Source organism: Thunnus thynnus, chromosome 9 (assembly GCF_963924715.1).
Source record: "Thunnus thynnus chromosome 9, fThuThy2.1, whole genome shotgun sequence".
NCBI classification, from domain to species: domain Eukaryota; kingdom Metazoa; phylum Chordata; class Actinopteri; order Scombriformes; family Scombridae; genus Thunnus; species Thunnus thynnus.
This window is the reverse complement of record NC_089525.1, coordinates 7,157,998-7,177,794: the sequence shown is the minus strand read 5'-3', so window position 1 is coordinate 7,177,794 and position 19,797 is coordinate 7,157,998. Positions and strand designations below refer to the sequence as shown.

Genomic DNA, 19,797 nt, shown 5'->3' with positions numbered 1-19,797 from the left:
AGTTGCTTTATTTCTAAATGCTGACAATGTCCACATAGCTATTATGGCATCCTGGTAACGCTTTTTCTGCCCTCCTGTTAAGCGCATCCTTGGTTGTATGTAAACGACAAACCTGTCTTTAGTTGTTGACACATTTCTCTAACAATGAAGTGGCTGCTAGAGGAAAAGCCAGGGGATCATCACATGATGTATCTTCTGTGGACCATGAATGTACCAAATTTCATGGCAATCTATCCATAAGTTGTTACAATAATTCAGTCTGGACCAAACTGGTGGACCAACCCATTGAGTGGCCAGCTGACCATCCCTAGAGCCACGTCATCAGCATGGCTGAGAACAAGGAGACCATGAAATCAGTCATTCATTAACGGCCTATGGACTCAACAAAAACAAATGTTAAATGTAAGATAATTGTTTATACGCAAATTAAAAGTTACACCAGTGCAGTGTAAAATCAGTTTTAGTGTGTATTTTTCTTTTGAATCTGATTTTCTAAAGCAGAGAAAGCAATTATAAACATATTCCTGTAATTCCTTTGTTACACTGATTGATATTTTCTGATGTGAAGGAATTTATGTTCCCAAACATTCCTAGTTTTGAATAAACCTCCCTGAATTTCATAGCAATCAGTGTAAACCAGGTCCAGTAAAATCCCTTACAAGCTTCCAGCTATCAATAAATCCATAGTTGCTTTTGTTACAGGTTTCATTTAGTGGCTGTGGCCTCATCTGAGTCAGTCTCCAATGTCAAATCCCTTATTCCTGTAGCTGCCAACATGACAGACTGCCATGCTGTCACTCCAGCTAACTCACCTCCACACCTCTGCCTTCATTTACAGTTAACAGCCTGGTTCTTATATACGTTCAGACCATACCTGGGCCTGTAATAATGTGTCATGTAGAAAAGGGACACACACACCAGTCACACACACATGTCCGTGTCTTCAGTGGATGAAGGCAGAGTAAAGTAGATCACTCTCAGTCTGTCAAGCAAACGTGTCAGTTCTTGGAAACCGGATGGTAACATGTCAGTCCATTGGAAGATCTTGTCACTTACTTTACAGGCTTTTCAGACTTCAAACTACTTGAGTGATTTGGATATTAATGTGATGAATTACAATTACTATTGAGTGCAGAGGTCTGATCTGTAATGGCAGTTTAACATTCACCTGACTAGCAGCTTTTTTTCCGCAGTCAGTGTATTTTCTAGGTTGCTTTTTATACTTATATTTAAAAACATTTGAAACAATCTACTGAGTTATTCTTTAAGTGTCCAAGCCAACGGTAAATAATAGTAAATGTACAGGATCCAAATGTAGATGGTCAAATGTTTTTCTTGATGTTATCGTCATGTTCCTGTAGTTGAATGTTTACACAATCTGTAACTTAATCCAACTCTTAAAGGAATCATTTGACATTTTAGAAAATACACTTATTCTTTTTCTTCTGGAGTTAGATGAGAAGATCTGTACTAACTTCCCCCAGAGTGGTATCAATCTTCTCATCTAATTAAGAAAGTGAATAAATTTATTTCCTGTGTCAAAATATAATATAACTTATATAATTCACATCACACACAAATCGTAACAGTTAAGTAAAAATTGGCAAGCATGGCAGACTTTTTGGACATGGAGTTCCGAGCAGGATCTTAAATATCATGTAAGTAATGTAAAGGGTGCAAACAATCAAAATACATGGATCATATAATGAAAAAATAATTTATTCAAAACATAATTTAGTCATTAATAAAATAGTATATACCCATAAACAAGAACTCACTCTGAGATCAGACATTGAGGTTCATTGATGATGTAAACAATGAAAAAAAGCAAATACCGATTGGTATCCGACATTCATACTGACATATCCATCTGTAAGCTATGAGTTCAAATCAACTGTAATCTCATAATTCAAAGACAGAAGGGTGTATTCTGGGTTAAAATAGACTGTCAAAACTGGAAGGCACCTCCCAGGCTCGGGATACAGGGTCCTATGTTGTCAATCGCTCCCTCCTCAGTGGTCGGTCTAAACACTTGAGTGTGTCCGATGTTCCTGGCCGCATCCAGGGATCAGTGGCCACAGTTTCTACAGAGCTTTGATGGTTACGATTGTAGGGAGAAAAGTGGGGAGGTGAGGAGTCGTCATCAGACAGATCCACTGGTCCTAGAGAACAGGAGGAGAGTGAAACAATAAAAGAGTTGCATACTAAACTTAAATTCCCACCTTGTCTTTAAACTGGTTGTTTGAATTTCAGTATCACTCTGCGTGGATGACTACACAACTCACTGTGTTTCATATGAAAACAAATATCTACTTCAGAAAAATGGTAACGTAATTCTTTCAACAAGCACATTAAAGCTTTAAAGTCACATTTTATTCAACAACCAGCAAAACTGAATCTTTCAAGTCATACCGGCTGTGTTGCCACGACGATTGAGGGCCATCAGACGACCCGTCCTGTTCCGGCTCCTCCCCTCCCCGCTGGGCTCTGCGTCCTGCTGCAGCCTGTTACCTGTGTGGGCGGAGTAGTCTCCAAATTGGCCAATATGCTGACTGGAAGCAGCTCGTTCCTGAACCAATCAGAGGACACAAAACGAGACATATAGTTGACGACACTTTCTTAGAATATAAGGTTTCACAACAACAATCACCTCCTTATTGTAGCTTTTTAGCTCACAAATACACCTCTATGTGCTACATAGCTGTTGTTGGAGCTACAGTCCAGTGTGTAAACCTGAGGTGTGTGTGGTGTGCAAAGCAGAGTACCTGGGGGCGCTGTGACTGTTTGGCCAACCTCCTCCTCTCCCTGGCTGACAGCTGGGGGATCTTCTCAAGCTCCGGGGTGCGCTGCACTGGAAAGGCATCGCCTAAAGGGTCTTAACACACACACACACAAAAGCAGAATTAGCCTTAGGCATCCTAACTACATTAACTTAGAGAGAATACACTGTGCTATGTTGTTTGTTGTCCCCACATCTTCCTTGCTTATAGATGTAACATTCTGTTTTTGGGTTATTCTTATTTCAAGATGTAAAGATCTATAATTATGTACCTCTTCAGTTGTGGAAAAACTGCACACATGAGATGAAATGCAAGCATGATTTGTGCTTTACAACTGACTGATAAGAACAGACCAATACTAGTATAGGATGACCTGTCAGATTATCTCATTGTGTTAAATTGAAAAAATATATTTTTGATGGTTGTGTGGTGTAACTCCCCCCCAACTTAAGTCACTGCTGAATGTCTGCGCCTCCACGATGCAAAAGGAGCAAAGTTCTTAAAATGCCTTCATTTTTGTAGCTCTATCATAGTGGTCTTACCAATAAAAGCACTCTCTGACTCCAGCAGACAACCTCTTGCAGATCCTCCCATCACACTCCTCTGCAACATAAACATAAGCCTTTTCACAATTTCACTCCAATAGTTAGGTTAATTGATACAGTACATATAAACCAGGTAGTGAAAATTTGTAGCTGAAGCACTGGTGCTTGATTATAATCAAATCATTATTCCTTTTTGACTCACCAGGTAATCATTTTGATGTGGTGGGGACAGGTCAAAATAATCTGCAACACAAGAAGGACATTATTTTTTTGACTAATCCAGAAACAGCAAAAGCCATAGATCCCATTTACACCTGGCATTAAAGGGCAGGTCCAATATTTTTTGTGGTTTTTTATATCATTCTGTAACTTCCAAAAATACAAATTTTGGTCAAAGTATGTATGTTTTAGTGTCAAAATGCCATTTTCCCAAGCTGTTCTAAAAACTTTTTCCCACATGACATGACGTAGGTTTCATTGCTACATATAAACTAATATAAACCCTCTAGCTCGCCTAGCCAGTAGCCACAGAGACAGACCACTGTTGATGATGCTCAAAGTTTAAAAAATTCTCCTCCTCCTGCCAGTAAACGGCTCCGGATCATCAGCGCTAACGGCTCCTAATGACTACTAACAGTTGCTAACAGCTGAATGGGCGTTTCCATTTGAACAACCCAGAAAAAAAAAAAAAACATAGACAGTCGTCCTTTAAAGGATAGGATCACATTGTTTCAAGTCTGTCTTAAAGGACCAGTGTGTAAGATTTAGGGGGATCTATTGGCAGAAATGGAATATAATATTCATAAGTATGTTTTAATTAGTGTAAAATTCTTCTATGGAGCTCACCATATTGCACCGCCATGTTTCTACAGTAGCCCAGAACAGACAAAGCAAACACTGACTCTAGAGAGGGCCTTTAGCATTTTTTGCAAGTTTTGCAGCCACCGTAGGTTCTCCTACACACTAGGAAGGGGAGGGTGAGGGGTATTCACTTGGGTTGCAATCTGCAACCTCACCGCTAGATGACACTAAATCCTACACACTGGATCTTTAAAATAATAGTCAAATTAACTGAACTGTTTTTGCTTGCTGCAATCATTGTAATGTCCATTAAGAGATTCCTTCTTAACACACTTGTAATGTAAGTGACAGGGGACAAAATCCAGCCCTCATTCAGTGTAAAAAAACATTCCAAATAATACCAAATGTAAATTGGGCCACAAAAAAGACATTCATCCTCAACATCTGCATTATCGGATTTAGTAAGTCCAACTGTCCACCTGGCCAAATATAAGTGAACAATAAGAAACCGTTCTTCCACAGTAAAATCTCTAACTGAATCTACCACAAAGGGATCAACAGGAATTAAAAATGCAGTGAGCTCTAACCATCCTGTACTGTAGACCTCTGGCTGCTGACTTGTTGATATGGATCCCTGTAGTCTCGCCTTCTCCTGCTGGCCACACCCACTTCCTCCAGCTTAGGAACCTCACTGGAGCCGAGCCTGGATTCATCGTCTGACACACAAATACACATGCGAAACAGTTACAACTGACAATGTTGGCTTCCAGTAGAATTCCAGTACAATTAAGATTATAAGACCGGTGTATTACCTGTGTATTTGAGCTGAAGGGAGTCGTGGATTCGCAGCAGGTTTCTGGGCTCTGTGTTTCTGGAGTTCGGCCTTCGGACCGGAGCCTGGAGCCGCAGCCTAGCCATATCAAACACATCCACCTGGGGACGCTCCCGATGTCTGGAAAAATGAAGATGAACGCACACATTAATGTTTACACAAAAAATATCAGTCACTGCTTTAGTACAGCAGAATCCTTCAATGTTAACCATAACATCTGAGAAGAAAGGACAACTCGGGGCTTAGACAGGAGAGGTGGTTACCAGCTTTTTTTGGCGGTTGAATTCCATTTATCCATTACTTTCAGCTATCTATTTTAACCATCTAGCCATCAGTTTTAGCTATTTCCACTCCACACACACACCTCTCTCACCTGTTAGATCAGGAGAGAGATGAGGGAGAGATGAATAAATCAGCTCACTTGCCAACTAGTTTACCCACATTCTCAGAATATAATGATTTTATTCAAATTGTAGTTTCTATTTCCCCAAATGAGTTTAGCTACTTCATAACCTTTCAACATACCCCCAAGCAACTGCTACCCCCTGGGGTTCGAGTGCCTCTGGCTGGGCATCACTGTGATAAAATTTCTAAACTTGTTATGTGGAGGAAGCGGATCAACAACTATATTCAATTTTAGTCAAATCTACTGTATGTATCAGCACTTAATGTAAGGAACCTAGTGACAGTGAAGTCAGAGTGTCTTTAACTTCTGTACGGTGATGTATTTCTCAATGAAACAGAATATGTGAGAATATGTGTACAGTTACAAGAGTGATTCAAATCAAATCCTTTAGATGTGATTGGACCGCTAAACAGTGGACGGGGCTTATTAAGTTTTTAGCACAATATGAAGAAACAGAGCTGCAGAGGACTGTTGGGCTCCACACACACCTCCCTCACCTCTTAGATCAGAAGGATGAGGGAGAGATGAATAAATCAGAGTTCAAACACATTCTCTTGGAAATGAAAATAAAGTTTTTGCCCTCTGATATCCAAACACACATCTCTTCCTATCCCAAATCTCTCTCCATATCACTCTGCTAACTACTACTATTATTCTTGTGTTTTTGGGGTTCAAACCCTGAATGTGTTTTTTTAATTCACTGTTTTTAAATATGTCCACAAAATGTTGCACTTTATGTGATTATAAAGGTACAGTAAGAGTAACGTATCTCCATGCGTCTGACCTTTCACTCAGGGGAGAGTCTAATTCCTCCCAGTCGCCTTGCTGCAGATGACCCTCCAGTCGTTTTTGTTCACTGCGAAGCTGCCGACGCAGCGCTGACAGCTCACTGAACACGTCCCGCTGGTCTCCTGAAAACATTAACACAGTATCTAGACACATGCTCATACTGTGTTTTTACTACTGATACCGATCCCTAGTAGTAAATGTCAACTACTACTACTACACAAGCTGAGGCAAACTCTAAGCAACCGAGATTCTGCCAAAACTAGCCAGTTAGTTTAAACCTGTAGGGTTTAAAGTACATATCCTTCCATGTCTGAAATGTCTTCTGTTTGTGTATGCACATATACCTGCAGCTCGGAGCTGATTCCTACAAGCGGGGACAGGGGGGGACTGGAGTCCAGACAAAGAGCGCTCCTGAAAGAGAAAGAAAAAAAATGAGAAGGTATGAAAACAGAGACATCCAGAGGGAAGGAGAAAACATTATTAACCTTTATGCTGAGCAAATATCCTCTTTTACACAGAGACAGAGACGTTATGACAAGTTGTGTCAAATGCGTTCTCAAGAACAAGCAACGACATTGGACCTACAAATCGCTTCTTCTTCTTCAGACATTGCAGGCACATAAGGATGCCTGTAGAGTTACAGAGTGTGATGTTCGTGTGTGTGTGTGAGACTCACAGACAGGTGTGCGGTAGAATGCCGGCTCTCCACAGTGGGAGGTCTCGGGGTGTACTGGTGCTGCCCGTGTTTCTTCTGCAGGGTGGGGATCGGAGGGGAGGGCTCCCTGTGTACCTGAAGACACACAGCCATCTATTCATTACATAACAGTTTCAAAACAATGATTTAATAGAATGTAACCTGATTACTTGATTACTGTCGCCCTCTGCCTGTGTTGTGGTGTAAATGAAGACTGTCAAGGAGAGAATAGTGGCTACAGATGGCAACAAGGTACATGCTACCAGACAGTCTGCAGCTTTTTTTTTTTTTTGCAGCATATCCAGGACTGTTGGTGCAAGTTAGTCCTTATCAGCAGTTGTTCAGTCAATAGAGCATCTTTAGCTCCCTCTAGCAAATCAGTGAATTCACTCATTTAGGGAATTTTTTTCTTTCTTTTTTAACAATGTCCTTTCTTCTTCCACTAGCAACAGACCACAGGCTGATGTAACAGCTGCAACATGCCAGGATTCTAATGACATTGCGTCAACAGTTTCATATTAGCATGAAATGGTGAGCTAGTTTATTTTGTTTACCCACAATGTTTTTCCAATCATTAATCCAGACAACTGACTGTCTTTTGTTTCTCATACATACAATGCATGCCAGTTGGTGGTCAGCTGGCCATCAGCTGCAGTCTTTGTAGAGTTTTTGCAACTTGAAACTGAACTCTAAGACCTGAGGCAACTTTTAATAGGATGTGTCATCATGCTTGGTGTTCTAAAAAATGATCTTTTGGATCATGTGAAATGTCTGCTGCTTATCAGTGAAGGGAGGGGAAGAGATGATGGTGTTCCAATCTTTAATTTTATTGTCACTGGCAGGTCTCTTGTAACTATTCTACTATAGTACTGTTCCTTAACGTTACTGTATTGGTAACTGCTGTATAATAATGATGATTGTAAAAATCTATAATAATAATTACATACAAAACTTTACAACTTTCCATTTAACGTTTGTGATGGTGTTTGTTGCCAAGTGGTGGTGGAGACATTAGTGAACTAACCTCCTCCACCCGAGCCTGCCTCTCCCTCTCATACTGCCTCCTCAGTGCCGCACTCTCCTTCTCTTCTTCTTCCTTCTTCTTCCTCTCTGCCTCCTTCTTGCGCTGTTCAGCCAGCTGAATCAGCTCTTCGTTCTTGGCCTTTTGCTGAGAGACAAAAAAGAAAACAGAGCAAGGCAATGATAGAGAAAGACAGAAAGAAGGAAAGTGAGATTATTTATTATTATTTAGTATTTTAACAAATGTTATCATACATTTGTTTATTTGTCATTTCAAATATACAGTAGCTGAACTGAATACTGTTTGTCGAAGGGAGATGATGGCAGATCCCAGGTCAGATTATTATCAATACAATAACCAGTCGTACAAAAGCAGCAATACCTTGTAACATCACAGTATTAATAAGAATTCAAACAAGCGGGCCAAATTAGAAAAGAACACCACCTTCCACTACCTTTCACCCAGTTTTAGCTCCTTACCTCCATTTCTTTCCGTTTCTTTCTCTCTTGTTCTTCCTCATACTCCCTCTGAATGCGAGCCCTCTGCTCCTCCAGCCTCTTCTCCTCTCTCTCCTCCTCCAATCTGGTCCGTTCCCTCTCTTCTGCTTTTTTACGCAGTTTCTCCTCAATCTGCAAACAAATACAGGTTAATGAGACAACATAAACCCATTAACAAGACCAAAACAACATTTAACTGGATCTCAGAAGGCTGAGGCAAATTTCTGGCAAGGCAGGCTGGCAAATTCAAATTTACCAGCCACTTTCACTATTCTACAAGCAGTCAACTAGATTTCTAGGGAACAGAGTCTCCAAAGGATGGCCAGATGCTAAGTAAGACATTCCAGCCATAGTCAGCCAGTTTCAGGGCTGACACTGTTTGCAGCAATACCTGCTGTTTGAGGTAAGCTTTGTACTTGTCCTGTTCCTGGAGCTGCTGCAGACTGGGCTGGTTGGCAAATACATTGCTTCTGGCAAACTGGGGGGTTTGGACATGTGTGAAACCTACAAAAAAAAGAAAACATGAAGAAACTCCACTGTGAGTTGGGACACTGGGAAAGATCTCTCCTTTCTGAGTAAATCATTATAAAATATTGCATTCATCAGAGCTCCATCCACAAGACTTGCACACATTTTCCTCAGTGATTTTCTTTAATGCTGATGCTTGAGAAAAATCTCAACTTATGTCAGTCTGTGTTTATTTTTTCCCACAGCTTGGTTCTAAAAAAAACCTATAAAATACATTAAGAAGAAAGGTTGGTATGGTTTAAGTACCAGGGAGCCTGTCACTAGTGTCATGGATACTGCACAATGCTACAGTACCGGAGACCCTCTCGTTGGGGTCAGAGTGCTCTGCCCGGCGGGCTGTCATGGCCGCCGTGGCTCTCCTCTGCCACTGCTCCGGGTTGCTGTAGGCCTCCTCATTCAGCTTGTGCATCTGGTTGAGGTCAGCTGGACACAAGAACAGAACAGGAAGTAAGTCATTATTGTGTAATTATCTCGTAGAGAAAATGTGAATGCAATGAAACATAACAAGTGCTTATTATGTAAAAGACTACAGGAAACTGGGGGGGCGAACCAATGAGATTTCCGGTGCTGTCTCTGAGCGGGGCTCCTCCTCCACCTCGACCCCAGGGCTGGTGGTTCTTCATGTCGGCCTCCAGCTGAGCCTCGTAGCGCTCCCGCTCTTCCCTTTCCAGACGCCTCCGTTCCTGTTGCTCCTGGATCTACAGTACAGTATTTTATTATTTATCTAAATCGTCAAATGACAGTAATTCTCAACAGACTGAAATTGAAATTTTATTTATCAGTAGCTAATTTCGCTCACTAATCTTTTAAACATAGAGGTTTAATAACTTTCAGTAAGTAAAGAAAGTAAAGAATTAGTTATTGATGAACTCATGAGCTATCAGTTATCAGACCACAGGGGTGTAACTCAGTTTCAAGTACTGCAATTTGTGAATAAGGAACAGGAATTGGTACCTAAAACTCTATAAGACTATATGTAGTGGTACAGTATGATGATAATACACTCTGAGGTGCAGTTCCTACATCGCAAACATGACAAGCAACCAAAATACAACAACGAGGAGCCACCTGGAAAAAAAATGAGAGCCTGCAATGATCATGTGTGATAGAGAAATAACAAAAAAGCAAGCTAAGACGAAAGGTGAGGAGAATTTTTGTAGCTTTAGCTGAAGGGAAAAGATGTGGGATTGGGATGGGATTGAGGTGGCAACGCGATATAAAGTCATATCTGAATAGGGACAGATCTCACAAACACTTCTACTGGCAAATCTAATGGCAAACTATCGGGGATCAAGGGATTTAACTGGGCTTGCACTAGATTTTTCTTAACTAGATCTATTTTACCTTGCTCAAAAACTCGCTGTTCCCTCTCCTGGAAGCTTCCTGCCAACATATCACAGACTAGGATGCAGTGAATGAATCTCCACATTAAGGATATATACAACCACTTTACATCATATTCCCTGCCACTGCTGTCTCCAACTTAGTTACCTGTGCAAGGTGATCAGGTCATACACAAACTTTTTAATGTGTGTTTTACTCTACAATAAATCATTTGTAATTCAGGTTGTTTCTTTAACTATCAATGCCCAAAAGCCTAACCTGTAAATGCATGTGTTACATGTATGTGTTGTGTGTGCATATTCAAATTAACTTTAAAAGTAGATAACGTTCAGTTCAGTATTTAGTCAGTTAACAGAAAATTAATTGGCCACTATTTTGACAATCAAATAATCATATTAGAATTTTTTAAGCAAATACGCTGAAGATTTCAGTTCAGTTTCCAGTTTCAGTTTCTCAAATTTGATGATTTAATTGTCGGACCAAACATAACATTTAAAAATGTGACCTGTGACTCTGGGAAATTATAATGGGTATTTTTCACATTTTTTTGACACAAAGATTAATTGAGAAAATAATCAGCAGATTAATCAATAATGAGAAATCGTTAGTTTCAGCCCTAATAGACTCAACAGTACTCTTTTTGAAATGCTGAGAGATAACAGAACGGTTCTTATCTGTTAGTTCCATGATGTTCCTTCTGATGTTCTGCAGTTAGTCCACATACATCAACAGTTTCCTCTGCTTTGATCTTAAGTCTTAGCCTGATAATCATTACCCTTTGGATTTACTCTACTAAAAAACTCATTGGTAATTTAATCAATAAACTTTTTGGATGTGGTATCATAAAACTATCTACACATTAGAACTAGAGATCTTTGTGCATTAAAGGATAACTGTCACTCTAAAGGAAAATGATGGTAGTGGGAGATTAAATGTAGACTCAGAATGTGTTTGACCTACCTGTTGTTTCAGAGCCTCTCTGTAAATCCTCTCCCTGGTTGATCTGGATCTCTCTGGAGGGAACAGCCCAGCACGCGAGTCTGCAGCAGCAGCCTCATTACTGGGCCTGCCAGGAGATTTGCAGAATCACACTGTTTAGATCTGACCATCATCTTTGATTTTTGACTTTATTTTGAATTTGTGCTTTTACCTGTCTTGTTATGTGTCTTATAAAATATCATTCTCTCACTAAAATCACCTTCCATTTTACTAGACACAATCCTTACCATTATTTCTACTAGTCAATTTAATGGGACATTAAAAGTCTATTCTGAGTTACACATTGTCTTCTTTTATTTTTGCTATTTATGCCTAAAACAATGTGTTTCATTGTTTCATTGAAAAAACAAATGACAATTAGTAAGATGCCTGTGTGCTGGTAAAGGAAATACATTTACTGCCGCCTCAATGTTAGCTGCTTATCATTTTCTAAATGAAAGTACTAAAGGTGAAGAGGAGATATTTACTGTATTGGAGGCTCAGGGAAGCTGCTTCCACTGTGCTGGCTTTGAGGGCTGTGGTTACCAAACTGGCAAGGCACAGCTCCCCCTGGTGGTACATTCCAGTAGGACACAGGAAGGCCAGCACCGGGAACAGACAAATGACCATCTGGACAGGAAAATGAAACACATTTAAATCATGTAAGATGATGCTGAATGTACAACCAATAAGTTCATCAAGTGGACATATATAGTGACAAGAACGCCGTAAACCAAGGAGACCAGTGCTTACAGTAGGCCATGTTTGGGTCAAGAAGGTTTCTGGTGCCGTAGTAGTGATGGGGCTCTCCATACGGGCTCCTGTAGGTTTCACCAAGTGTTGAAGGGGGATGGGGAGGGAGCAAGGGGATTCTGAACACACAGAGTAAGACAACAAATGATTTATTATGTTGTATAACACAAGTTCTCATTTCAAGCAAAGATTTATTAGTGATTATTTTTCACAATAATAAAAATTACAACATGTTACATGACTTGCCAACCACTAATCATCAATCAGACCTGCCTGTGACCACAGAACTAAGAAACTGCAAGCTGAAAGTGTACCTGGGAGTGTCCATGGCTCTGGGGAAGGAGGGGGCAGCAGGCTGGCTGCTGGGAGACAGAGCGCCTCCCCCCAGGCCCAGGGCAGAGTTGTACTCCAACACAGGGGACTGGAAGGCCACGTGGGGCTGATCAGGAGGAGGCATCTCTCTGTCTCGAACACCAATCTTCTCATTGTTAGAGAGACCTCTGGATGATGACTCGCTCTCTCCTGTTGCTGAAGGCTCCAAAACCTGAGGATCTTTTCTCCTGCTCAGACCAAACTGTCTGATTCGGTCCGGCTGATTTGTGGATAGACATAATTGAAAGATAAACAAGTGTCCTTTACTGATGCTCAAGGATCAGCTGAAGTGAGGTTAGCATCATAACAACACTGAATATTAAAAATGACTTTAATATCTCCCCTTAATGCTAATTTCTTCTTTATATTTTCTGCATAACCATTCTACAGTTATAATAATATTATGTCGGCACTGTGCCTCCTTTGAGCGATCAGTTTTTTATAGTGGTGTAACAGAACAGTTCAGCACACGTGAACTGCTGATTAATTGCAAAATTTAATGTCTCATTGGAAGCAAAGTAAACAAACTGCTGTAGCTACAAGTCAACACACAGCCAAACCAGGCAGGTATGTTTACTTGCTGTTTAGCTATCTAGCTGCTAACTGACGTTAGTCGTGCCCTTTTCCCCAGTAAATGTTAGTTTGGTGGCTCGTTCAACAAGATAAGCTGCAAGACAAGACGTGTTTTCATGTCTGTAAGTTATCTTCAAGTTTTGATGATGTGGACAGAGGCTGTTTTTTCATTCACTACTATGTTAAAAGGAAGAAGTTATCATGCCTCATATTGATACACACACACACACACACATATATATATATATATATACATACACACGATTATATAGAAGTTACACAGCCTCACTTTCATTGATTGAAATGGGTTACTTGGCTGCAGAGAGAGAGATTTGCACTCTGAGAAATCTAGAAAGCACTGTTTGGAAAAGCCAAAATACTTTGATTTTGGTATGAATATGACCTAACATATAAACATTTGGCTATCAAATAACATACAGTTGTGCTCATAAGTTTACATACCCTGGCAGAATCTGTAAGATGTTTACCATTCATAGTGTCTATAGTTGTGACCATCACTCCAAATAACTTTGTTCCAGACATTGTGAGGCTTGTCTAGTTGCTGTTTGGCATATTGTAAGTGGGCTGTTTTGTGCTATTGGCACAGTAACAGCTTTTTTCTGGTAACTTGACCGTGCAGCCCATTTTTGTTCAAGTACCTCCTTGTTGTGCATCTTGAAACAGCCACATGCAACTTGCAGCTGAAGTTGCTTGTGAGCTTTTCTTTGCAACCTGAACAATTTTCCTGGCAATTGTGGCTGATATCTTTGTTGGTCTACCTGACTGTGGCTTGGTATCAACAGAACCCTTCATTTTCCACTTCTTCATCAGAGCTTGAACACGACTGATTGGCATTTTCAAATCTTTGGATATCTTTTTATATCCCTTTCCTGATTTATAAAGTTCAACTCTCTTTTCTCGCAGGTCCTTTGACAGTTCTTTTGCTTTCCTCATGGCTCAGGATCCAGTAAAGTCAGAGCAGCCCTGGATGAAATGTGCAGGGTCTGTCAAGAGCTGAGAAACTCATTGACTATTTATACATAGACGCTAATTACAATCAAACAAGTCACAGGTGTGGAAACTTACCTTTCATGGCCATTTAAACTTGTGTGTGTCAACTTGTGTGTGTATTATCAGGTCAAACATTCAAGGGTATGTAAACTTTTGATCAGAGCCATTTGGGTGATTTCAGTTATCATTATGATTTAAGAAGGGAACACACAATTATGTGAAAATAAATGGCTTCATCTGACCACTATCCCTAAATAAAACAAAAGTTTTCAGCATGATCAGTCATATTATCTGAAAAATGGCCAATATTTCACAATGTGTAATGTGTATGTAGATCTTTTAAAAGACATGTATATGTTGAAATAAATATAAATATATAAGTAGTTATGTCTCTTGTTGTATTGGTTTGCCCTCTTATGGATAAAAAAATATATTTGAATGGCTGAACCTATGTGTGTTTTTTTAGAAGGAATAATCAAATGTCATGTTTGGGTATATGTGACACCCCTACCTGTTTTTCAGGATCATTTATTCCCGTTGCAGCAACTTTCAGCTCCAAATCTTTCTCCCTGGATCAAGAACACAAACGTGTTAAGTTACACACAATCAGCATGTTACATCACCTCCTTGGAGCGCCAAAAATATAAGCTTTATCTAATATCTACTGTTAGCTGCTGCAGGTTCTTCTAGATATGTGTCATCTAATAGCCTAAAATGTTAATATATTTAGGTTTAATATTGAATATATAATAATAATAATGATGGGGATCCATCTTCCAGGATGGACAGAGATGCAATAAATGCAGTATGTACAGAATAGACAGAAGCAGTAGTGGTAAAATTTACACTGTGGAGAAACCGAATGGCAATATTGGTAAATATTGGAAACACATATGATGAATAAGGATCCCTAAAAGCAGCAACTTCCAGGTGCCACCAAACACTGTTAGAACCTGGGTCACACAACCTCCGTTTCAGCATGATGAACTGAACACTGAAAAGACCAGAATCACTGAAGACCCACCTTTTCTTGTTCCTGTGCTGTTCAGCTATCTGCTCCTGTAGCTCCTGTCTGTAACACTCTTTCCTCCTCTGCAAGGCCTCATCTGTATCAGCTGCTCCTGAAAAGAAGTTCAAAACTTCATTAATGATAGATACAGTATCTATCATCATATCTTTATACAGTTTGGTGTGCAAGTCACCAAATGTTCAAATGGATTGTGTGCATTCATTTAAAAGCAGATGTTAATCAAATGCTGGACTTTGAATTTTAAAACAAAATCTAAAGTTACAAAATAAAGAAAGATTATCGTACCGATTATAAGGCCAGTGGCAAACTCAGCATCATCATTTCTGGTCAGTGTCCTTGATCTCCTGCCTTCTCTGGCAAAACCTAATGGAATATCCCTCTTCTCCCTGGGAAATAAAAAACAGATTGGCCTTATTGTTCCCTTTCTTCCAAGCAAAACAAACAAAAGTTCAGCTATTTTGTGACATAGACATACAGTACATGAAGATAAGCAATACAAAGGAACAATTTCTCCCAGCTACCTGCCATCAGTCTTAATGGATCGTCTCTTCTCATAACTGGCCTCCACCCCCATATGTCTGCGCCTCCTGCCCTCCATCAGCTCCAGCTCCTCCTTGGTGTATTCCTCCTCCTCTGACTCCTGGTCCACTGGCCTCCCCAGCCTGTCACGATGTCTAGAAAGTCTGGAAAGTACTGACGACTGTTCCTCATCCTCCTCAGGGAAGAGAGTCTTACCCTCGGCGAGGCACAGGTCCCTGTGCAATCCCCTACTGTCCTCTGTCAGAGTGGCTGCATCTCTCCGTGAGGGGGGTCGCTGTCTGAGATCACCTGCCCGGCCTTCTAGCAGGTGTGGCTGGAGGAATGATTAGAAGAGGCAATGTTTCTTTTTTTTTTAAACATAAGGTGTGAAGACATGTCATCAGGTGTACACTGACAGTATGAATGCAAAGTCGGGTGCACTAAGATCAACTCAAGTCAAGTACCCCTTCACTAACACTATCCTTGATATTCGTATAACGAACACTCTGTGTGTGGATGCATTTTTTACAAATCAAATCGTAACTTCTATTTTGTAAAATCAGTTGAGCTACAATCTTTCCATGTACCGCCTGGCTACTCCTGTGAGGTCAAAGAAATAATTTTCAAATGAACCGACATCAATAAAGGGGGACGTTTACCTTAACAGGCCTCCTGTTATCAAGGTGAATTAATGGTCCAGGCTGTTCAGGGTCAAAGTGTTTTTTCTGTAACATAAAATACTCTTGTCACGAATTGTTCACTTCCTACAACACAGACAAAAAAAGCACTTGTAACCTTATGACTGGGCTAAAGCTGGAAATCTAAAGCTCAAAGGAGCTAATAGCTAGGTTCCAATCCAGGGCCTGGATCCTATACTCACCTGTAATTGTCAGTGTGAAAAGGGACAAGTTTCACGATATATAAATTTACAGTAACTCTAACTTTGATTTTTTTGCTATAACATATGATGAGATTAAGAGTATATTCAGCACAAAGAGTGGAGTTCATGCTGGGTTCCATTGGCCTGATTCAAGTCATTTATCTACCAGTGACTGACAGCCACTTGAAGTCAAACGTCTGGTAAACACAACTTGGTCATCTGATATTTCCAGACTGTACAAGCTGCAGAAGATACCTTAACACTGTTTGGGTTGATACTGGATACTGAGGGCTGCAAATAACACAGGGATTGTGTCCTAGAATACTAATAAAACAGCTGCTTCATTTCATGACCACATTTGGAGGGGTCTCTGAAATGGGACCAGCCCTGTTAACAACAACATATTTCATCTAGAAATGCTGATTTGAGTGGATACAGCCTTGGTATTGGGACACAGTTTTGTCTATATTTTAGTGCTGTACTGCAAACACCACACTCACAGCTCCCATAACAATCAACATGTTTGTTGTGGATCTCCAGCAAAGTGATCCCTAACTTATAGTACAATTTAGCCCAATTTAAAACTAGAATACGGTATAGACAGACATAGAAGAAAGCCTGAAATGACCTCCAAGCTCGTCTACTACAGCCAAACACATGAGTAAACAGGTACATTTGTGACAGTCACCTGAGCCATGTAGCGCCTGTAGTCCATACGGAGCTCATGCTGCAGCCTCTGTTTCTTCTTCTCGTACTCCACGCCAAGAGGCAGACCCACACTGCTGCTCTCCTCTGACAAAACACACCCATCCATATTTAATAGAGACACACGGTGGAGAGTTTCATGCCAAAACAAGACAACCACCACTTTAAAGACACAACATCTACCCTGACAAACATTGCTCACGTGATAACAAGACACATCATGGGCTACTATTTTTGATAGACTAATTCATTTGCTTATTTTCACGTGAAAAGAATCATTTTTGAAAAGATAAGAATTAAAGGAGAGATATGTGATCATGTACTGTACCTTTCCCCTGTGCTATCGACTTGGGAGGGATGTTCTCCTTAATAGTGGATCCATATAATCTGTGGGGTTTTGCCTGTCAGTCAAAAATAGAGGATTGTCATGCATTAAAAGACACACAATTTGATTATTGCAAAACTGTCACCTCAGTACTATGTGTAACTTTACAATTACAAGTAAATCCTAAAATACTTTTATTGGTTACAATTTTCAATATTTACAGGATATCATCTGTTTTAGCTTGTGTCCCCAGAAAATGAAGTGATGCCTTATTTTGACCCCATCATGGTGACAATTATTAGATGCACGTTAGGGGGGTTAAATAAAAAGTCATCAGAATGTAACAAAATGAATGTGTATATAATAAGTAGTTAGGCTACTTATCCAGCACTCTGACCTGGTTCTGAAACAGTTTAGAGCTACAAACCTAACAACCATCATTCTAACAAACCTTTATTTCCATGTAAGGAGGGTCTTGCTCTAAACGGGCTTTATCCTCAGCCACTCTTGCCTTCCGCTCCCTGATGAAGTTCTCCAGCTCATCATCCATCTCCACTGGGCAAAGTTATACGACCCAGCTGCAAACACAGAATACCATGCTTACTGTACAGTCACCACTACTGTACAGGAAGCACAATATTAAACAGTGTAAATGATCAGAGACTGTACAATGTATGCTTTTAATTTAAAGAAGATAAGGACTAATATTTAATAGGCCTAGTAAAAGGTTTTATAAAGGATTTTCAACTGCGTGCCATAGAGGGATAGATGTATAAACAGTTTTTAATCACAACCAATTATTACAGCAAGTGATTTCACTAATTAGTTCCTCTTCTCCGGTCTAATGAGTGCCGGTTAAATCAGCTGCGAGGTGGAGTGATAATAACACATAATCTGTTTTGCACGTTAATTTAACATATTCTTTGTTTATTTTTGGAGAGCTGCTCCTGCAGTAATAATACCATGTGAATATCAAATCAATGAGCAGCAAACTTTCTTCGCCACTTCAATAGTGCATTATCTGAGGACCTGATATATTACAATAAATGTTTATCATAAAAATAAACAACGAAAGTCCGTTTTGATTCACGTTACTGTCACTTTAATTCTCCGTTGTCAGGCAACCACAATGAATACGATGGCGTCACTGTCCCTACAGATACCGTTAACCCGCTTAACTAATAACAATGTAATTATAAGTAGTACGATAACTATTAATACATTTAACACATTGCATGGAATACTGCTTGTTTAGTTGGTTAAAATTAGCATTTAGCTTATGTTAGCTAGCTTGTTAGCTTGAACTAAAAGAGAGGTAAAGCCAAAAAGAACGACACCAAAACTAGGAAAGCTAACTTTACTAGCTCCTCGCCCAGCTAGCGTTAGCTATGTGAGGTAACTATCAGTTCTACTGTCATTAGTATTCAACAGAACCTACCATTGAACGGTGTTTGAACCTGACGATACCTGATAAGGCAATGTTTGCTAGCTTAAAAATGTTGGCGGTGCCTTGGTCGTCTTCTGCGAGCCCAACAAGTCAATCATGATAAAACACTTCTTCCGGTTGTAAGTGTCAAAATAAAACCCCATGTCCCCTAAAGCAGTAGTTCTCAAAGTGGGGTCCTTGAGGGGGCGCCAGTGTGTCGCCAGCAAAAATGGAAATAATTTATTTTCACTTTAAGTCAATGACAATGACAGAATGTCATTATTGTATGAAACTATTTTGATCATAGGTTTCATACACTTTCTGTAATAAAACATCTAAAAGCAAAAAAATCTTATCAAATGGGGGGGTCTAATTTGTGTCAGTTTAGGGGTCATCGTTTTGTCTCAGTTATCAGTATTTCACAATTCAGTAAAAATGTGATTAGTACCTGCTCTGTAAGATGTACTCTCATGTTTTAGTGTTAATTTCTCATCTTCATTCACACAGATATTGTAATGCATCATTTTAGATGATGTGAAAAATGTGGCTTAACGCAGTCAATAGTGTATCATTCTGCTGTCATATGATGACTTACACTATGATCATCCTTGGTTCACAGCTGGTAGTGTGTGTATAATGATACACTATTGACTGCATTAAGCCACATTTTTCACATCATCTAAAATGATGCATGTGTGAGAACCAAGATGAGAAGTTAACACCGTAGCTGGTAAAAGCTCTTTGGTTGTTATACATGGTGGCATTTTCCTACCAGGGTGTCAGTGTGCAAAACATAGCTGTGGCACCCTATTTAACCTCCAAATCTCTAGATTTTGACACAAGGCCTCCTCAAAAATACCAGCTCTGATGAAGCCCCTCATCCCTTCAGCTGATAACGTGTGGTTGTGCATATTCCTAAAGATATTTGCAAGTAATAAACATTAACCACAACTGACTCTTTGGCTTTTTCTTCCTTAAAAATTCATAC

At 39.9% G+C, this 19,797-nt stretch overlaps 1 protein-coding gene across 6 annotated transcripts; it reads right to left on the bottom strand.

The window, feature by feature from the left end:
• Nucleotides 1-1,703: 1,703 nt before the first annotated feature.
• Nucleotides 1,704-18,955, bottom strand: LOC137188988 (centrosome and spindle pole associated protein 1-like). 6 transcript variants are annotated; one of them, XM_067598593.1, is made up of 29 exons: nucleotides 18,822-18,955; nucleotides 17,835-17,961; nucleotides 17,387-17,459; nucleotides 17,042-17,145; nucleotides 16,133-16,198; nucleotides 15,476-15,807; nucleotides 15,240-15,340; nucleotides 14,949-15,045; nucleotides 14,436-14,493; nucleotides 12,283-12,560; nucleotides 11,969-12,087; nucleotides 11,704-11,845; nucleotides 11,198-11,303; nucleotides 10,238-10,276; nucleotides 9,444-9,591; nucleotides 9,140-9,316; nucleotides 8,757-8,869; nucleotides 8,348-8,497; nucleotides 7,872-8,015; nucleotides 6,830-6,943; nucleotides 6,498-6,564; nucleotides 6,149-6,275; nucleotides 4,939-5,078; nucleotides 4,714-4,842; nucleotides 3,528-3,568; nucleotides 3,323-3,383; nucleotides 2,766-2,875; nucleotides 2,413-2,569; nucleotides 1,704-2,162 (listed from the first exon to the last, which is right to left on the bottom strand). In XM_067598593.1, exons 2-29 carry the CDS (start codon nucleotides 17,931-17,933, stop codon nucleotides 1,990-1,992), a joined length of 3,465 nt encoding a protein of 1,154 aa, XP_067454694.1. In that variant the 5' UTR covers nucleotides 17,934-17,961; nucleotides 18,822-18,955; the 3' UTR covers nucleotides 1,704-1,989. The 6 variants fall into 6 exon arrangements, with proteins under 6 accessions (XP_067454694.1, XP_067454699.1, XP_067454697.1 ...); XM_067598598.1 differs by having other exon boundaries at nucleotides 9,188-9,316; XM_067598596.1 differs by having other exon boundaries at nucleotides 14,949-15,039.
• Nucleotides 18,956-19,797: the final 842 nt, after the last annotated feature.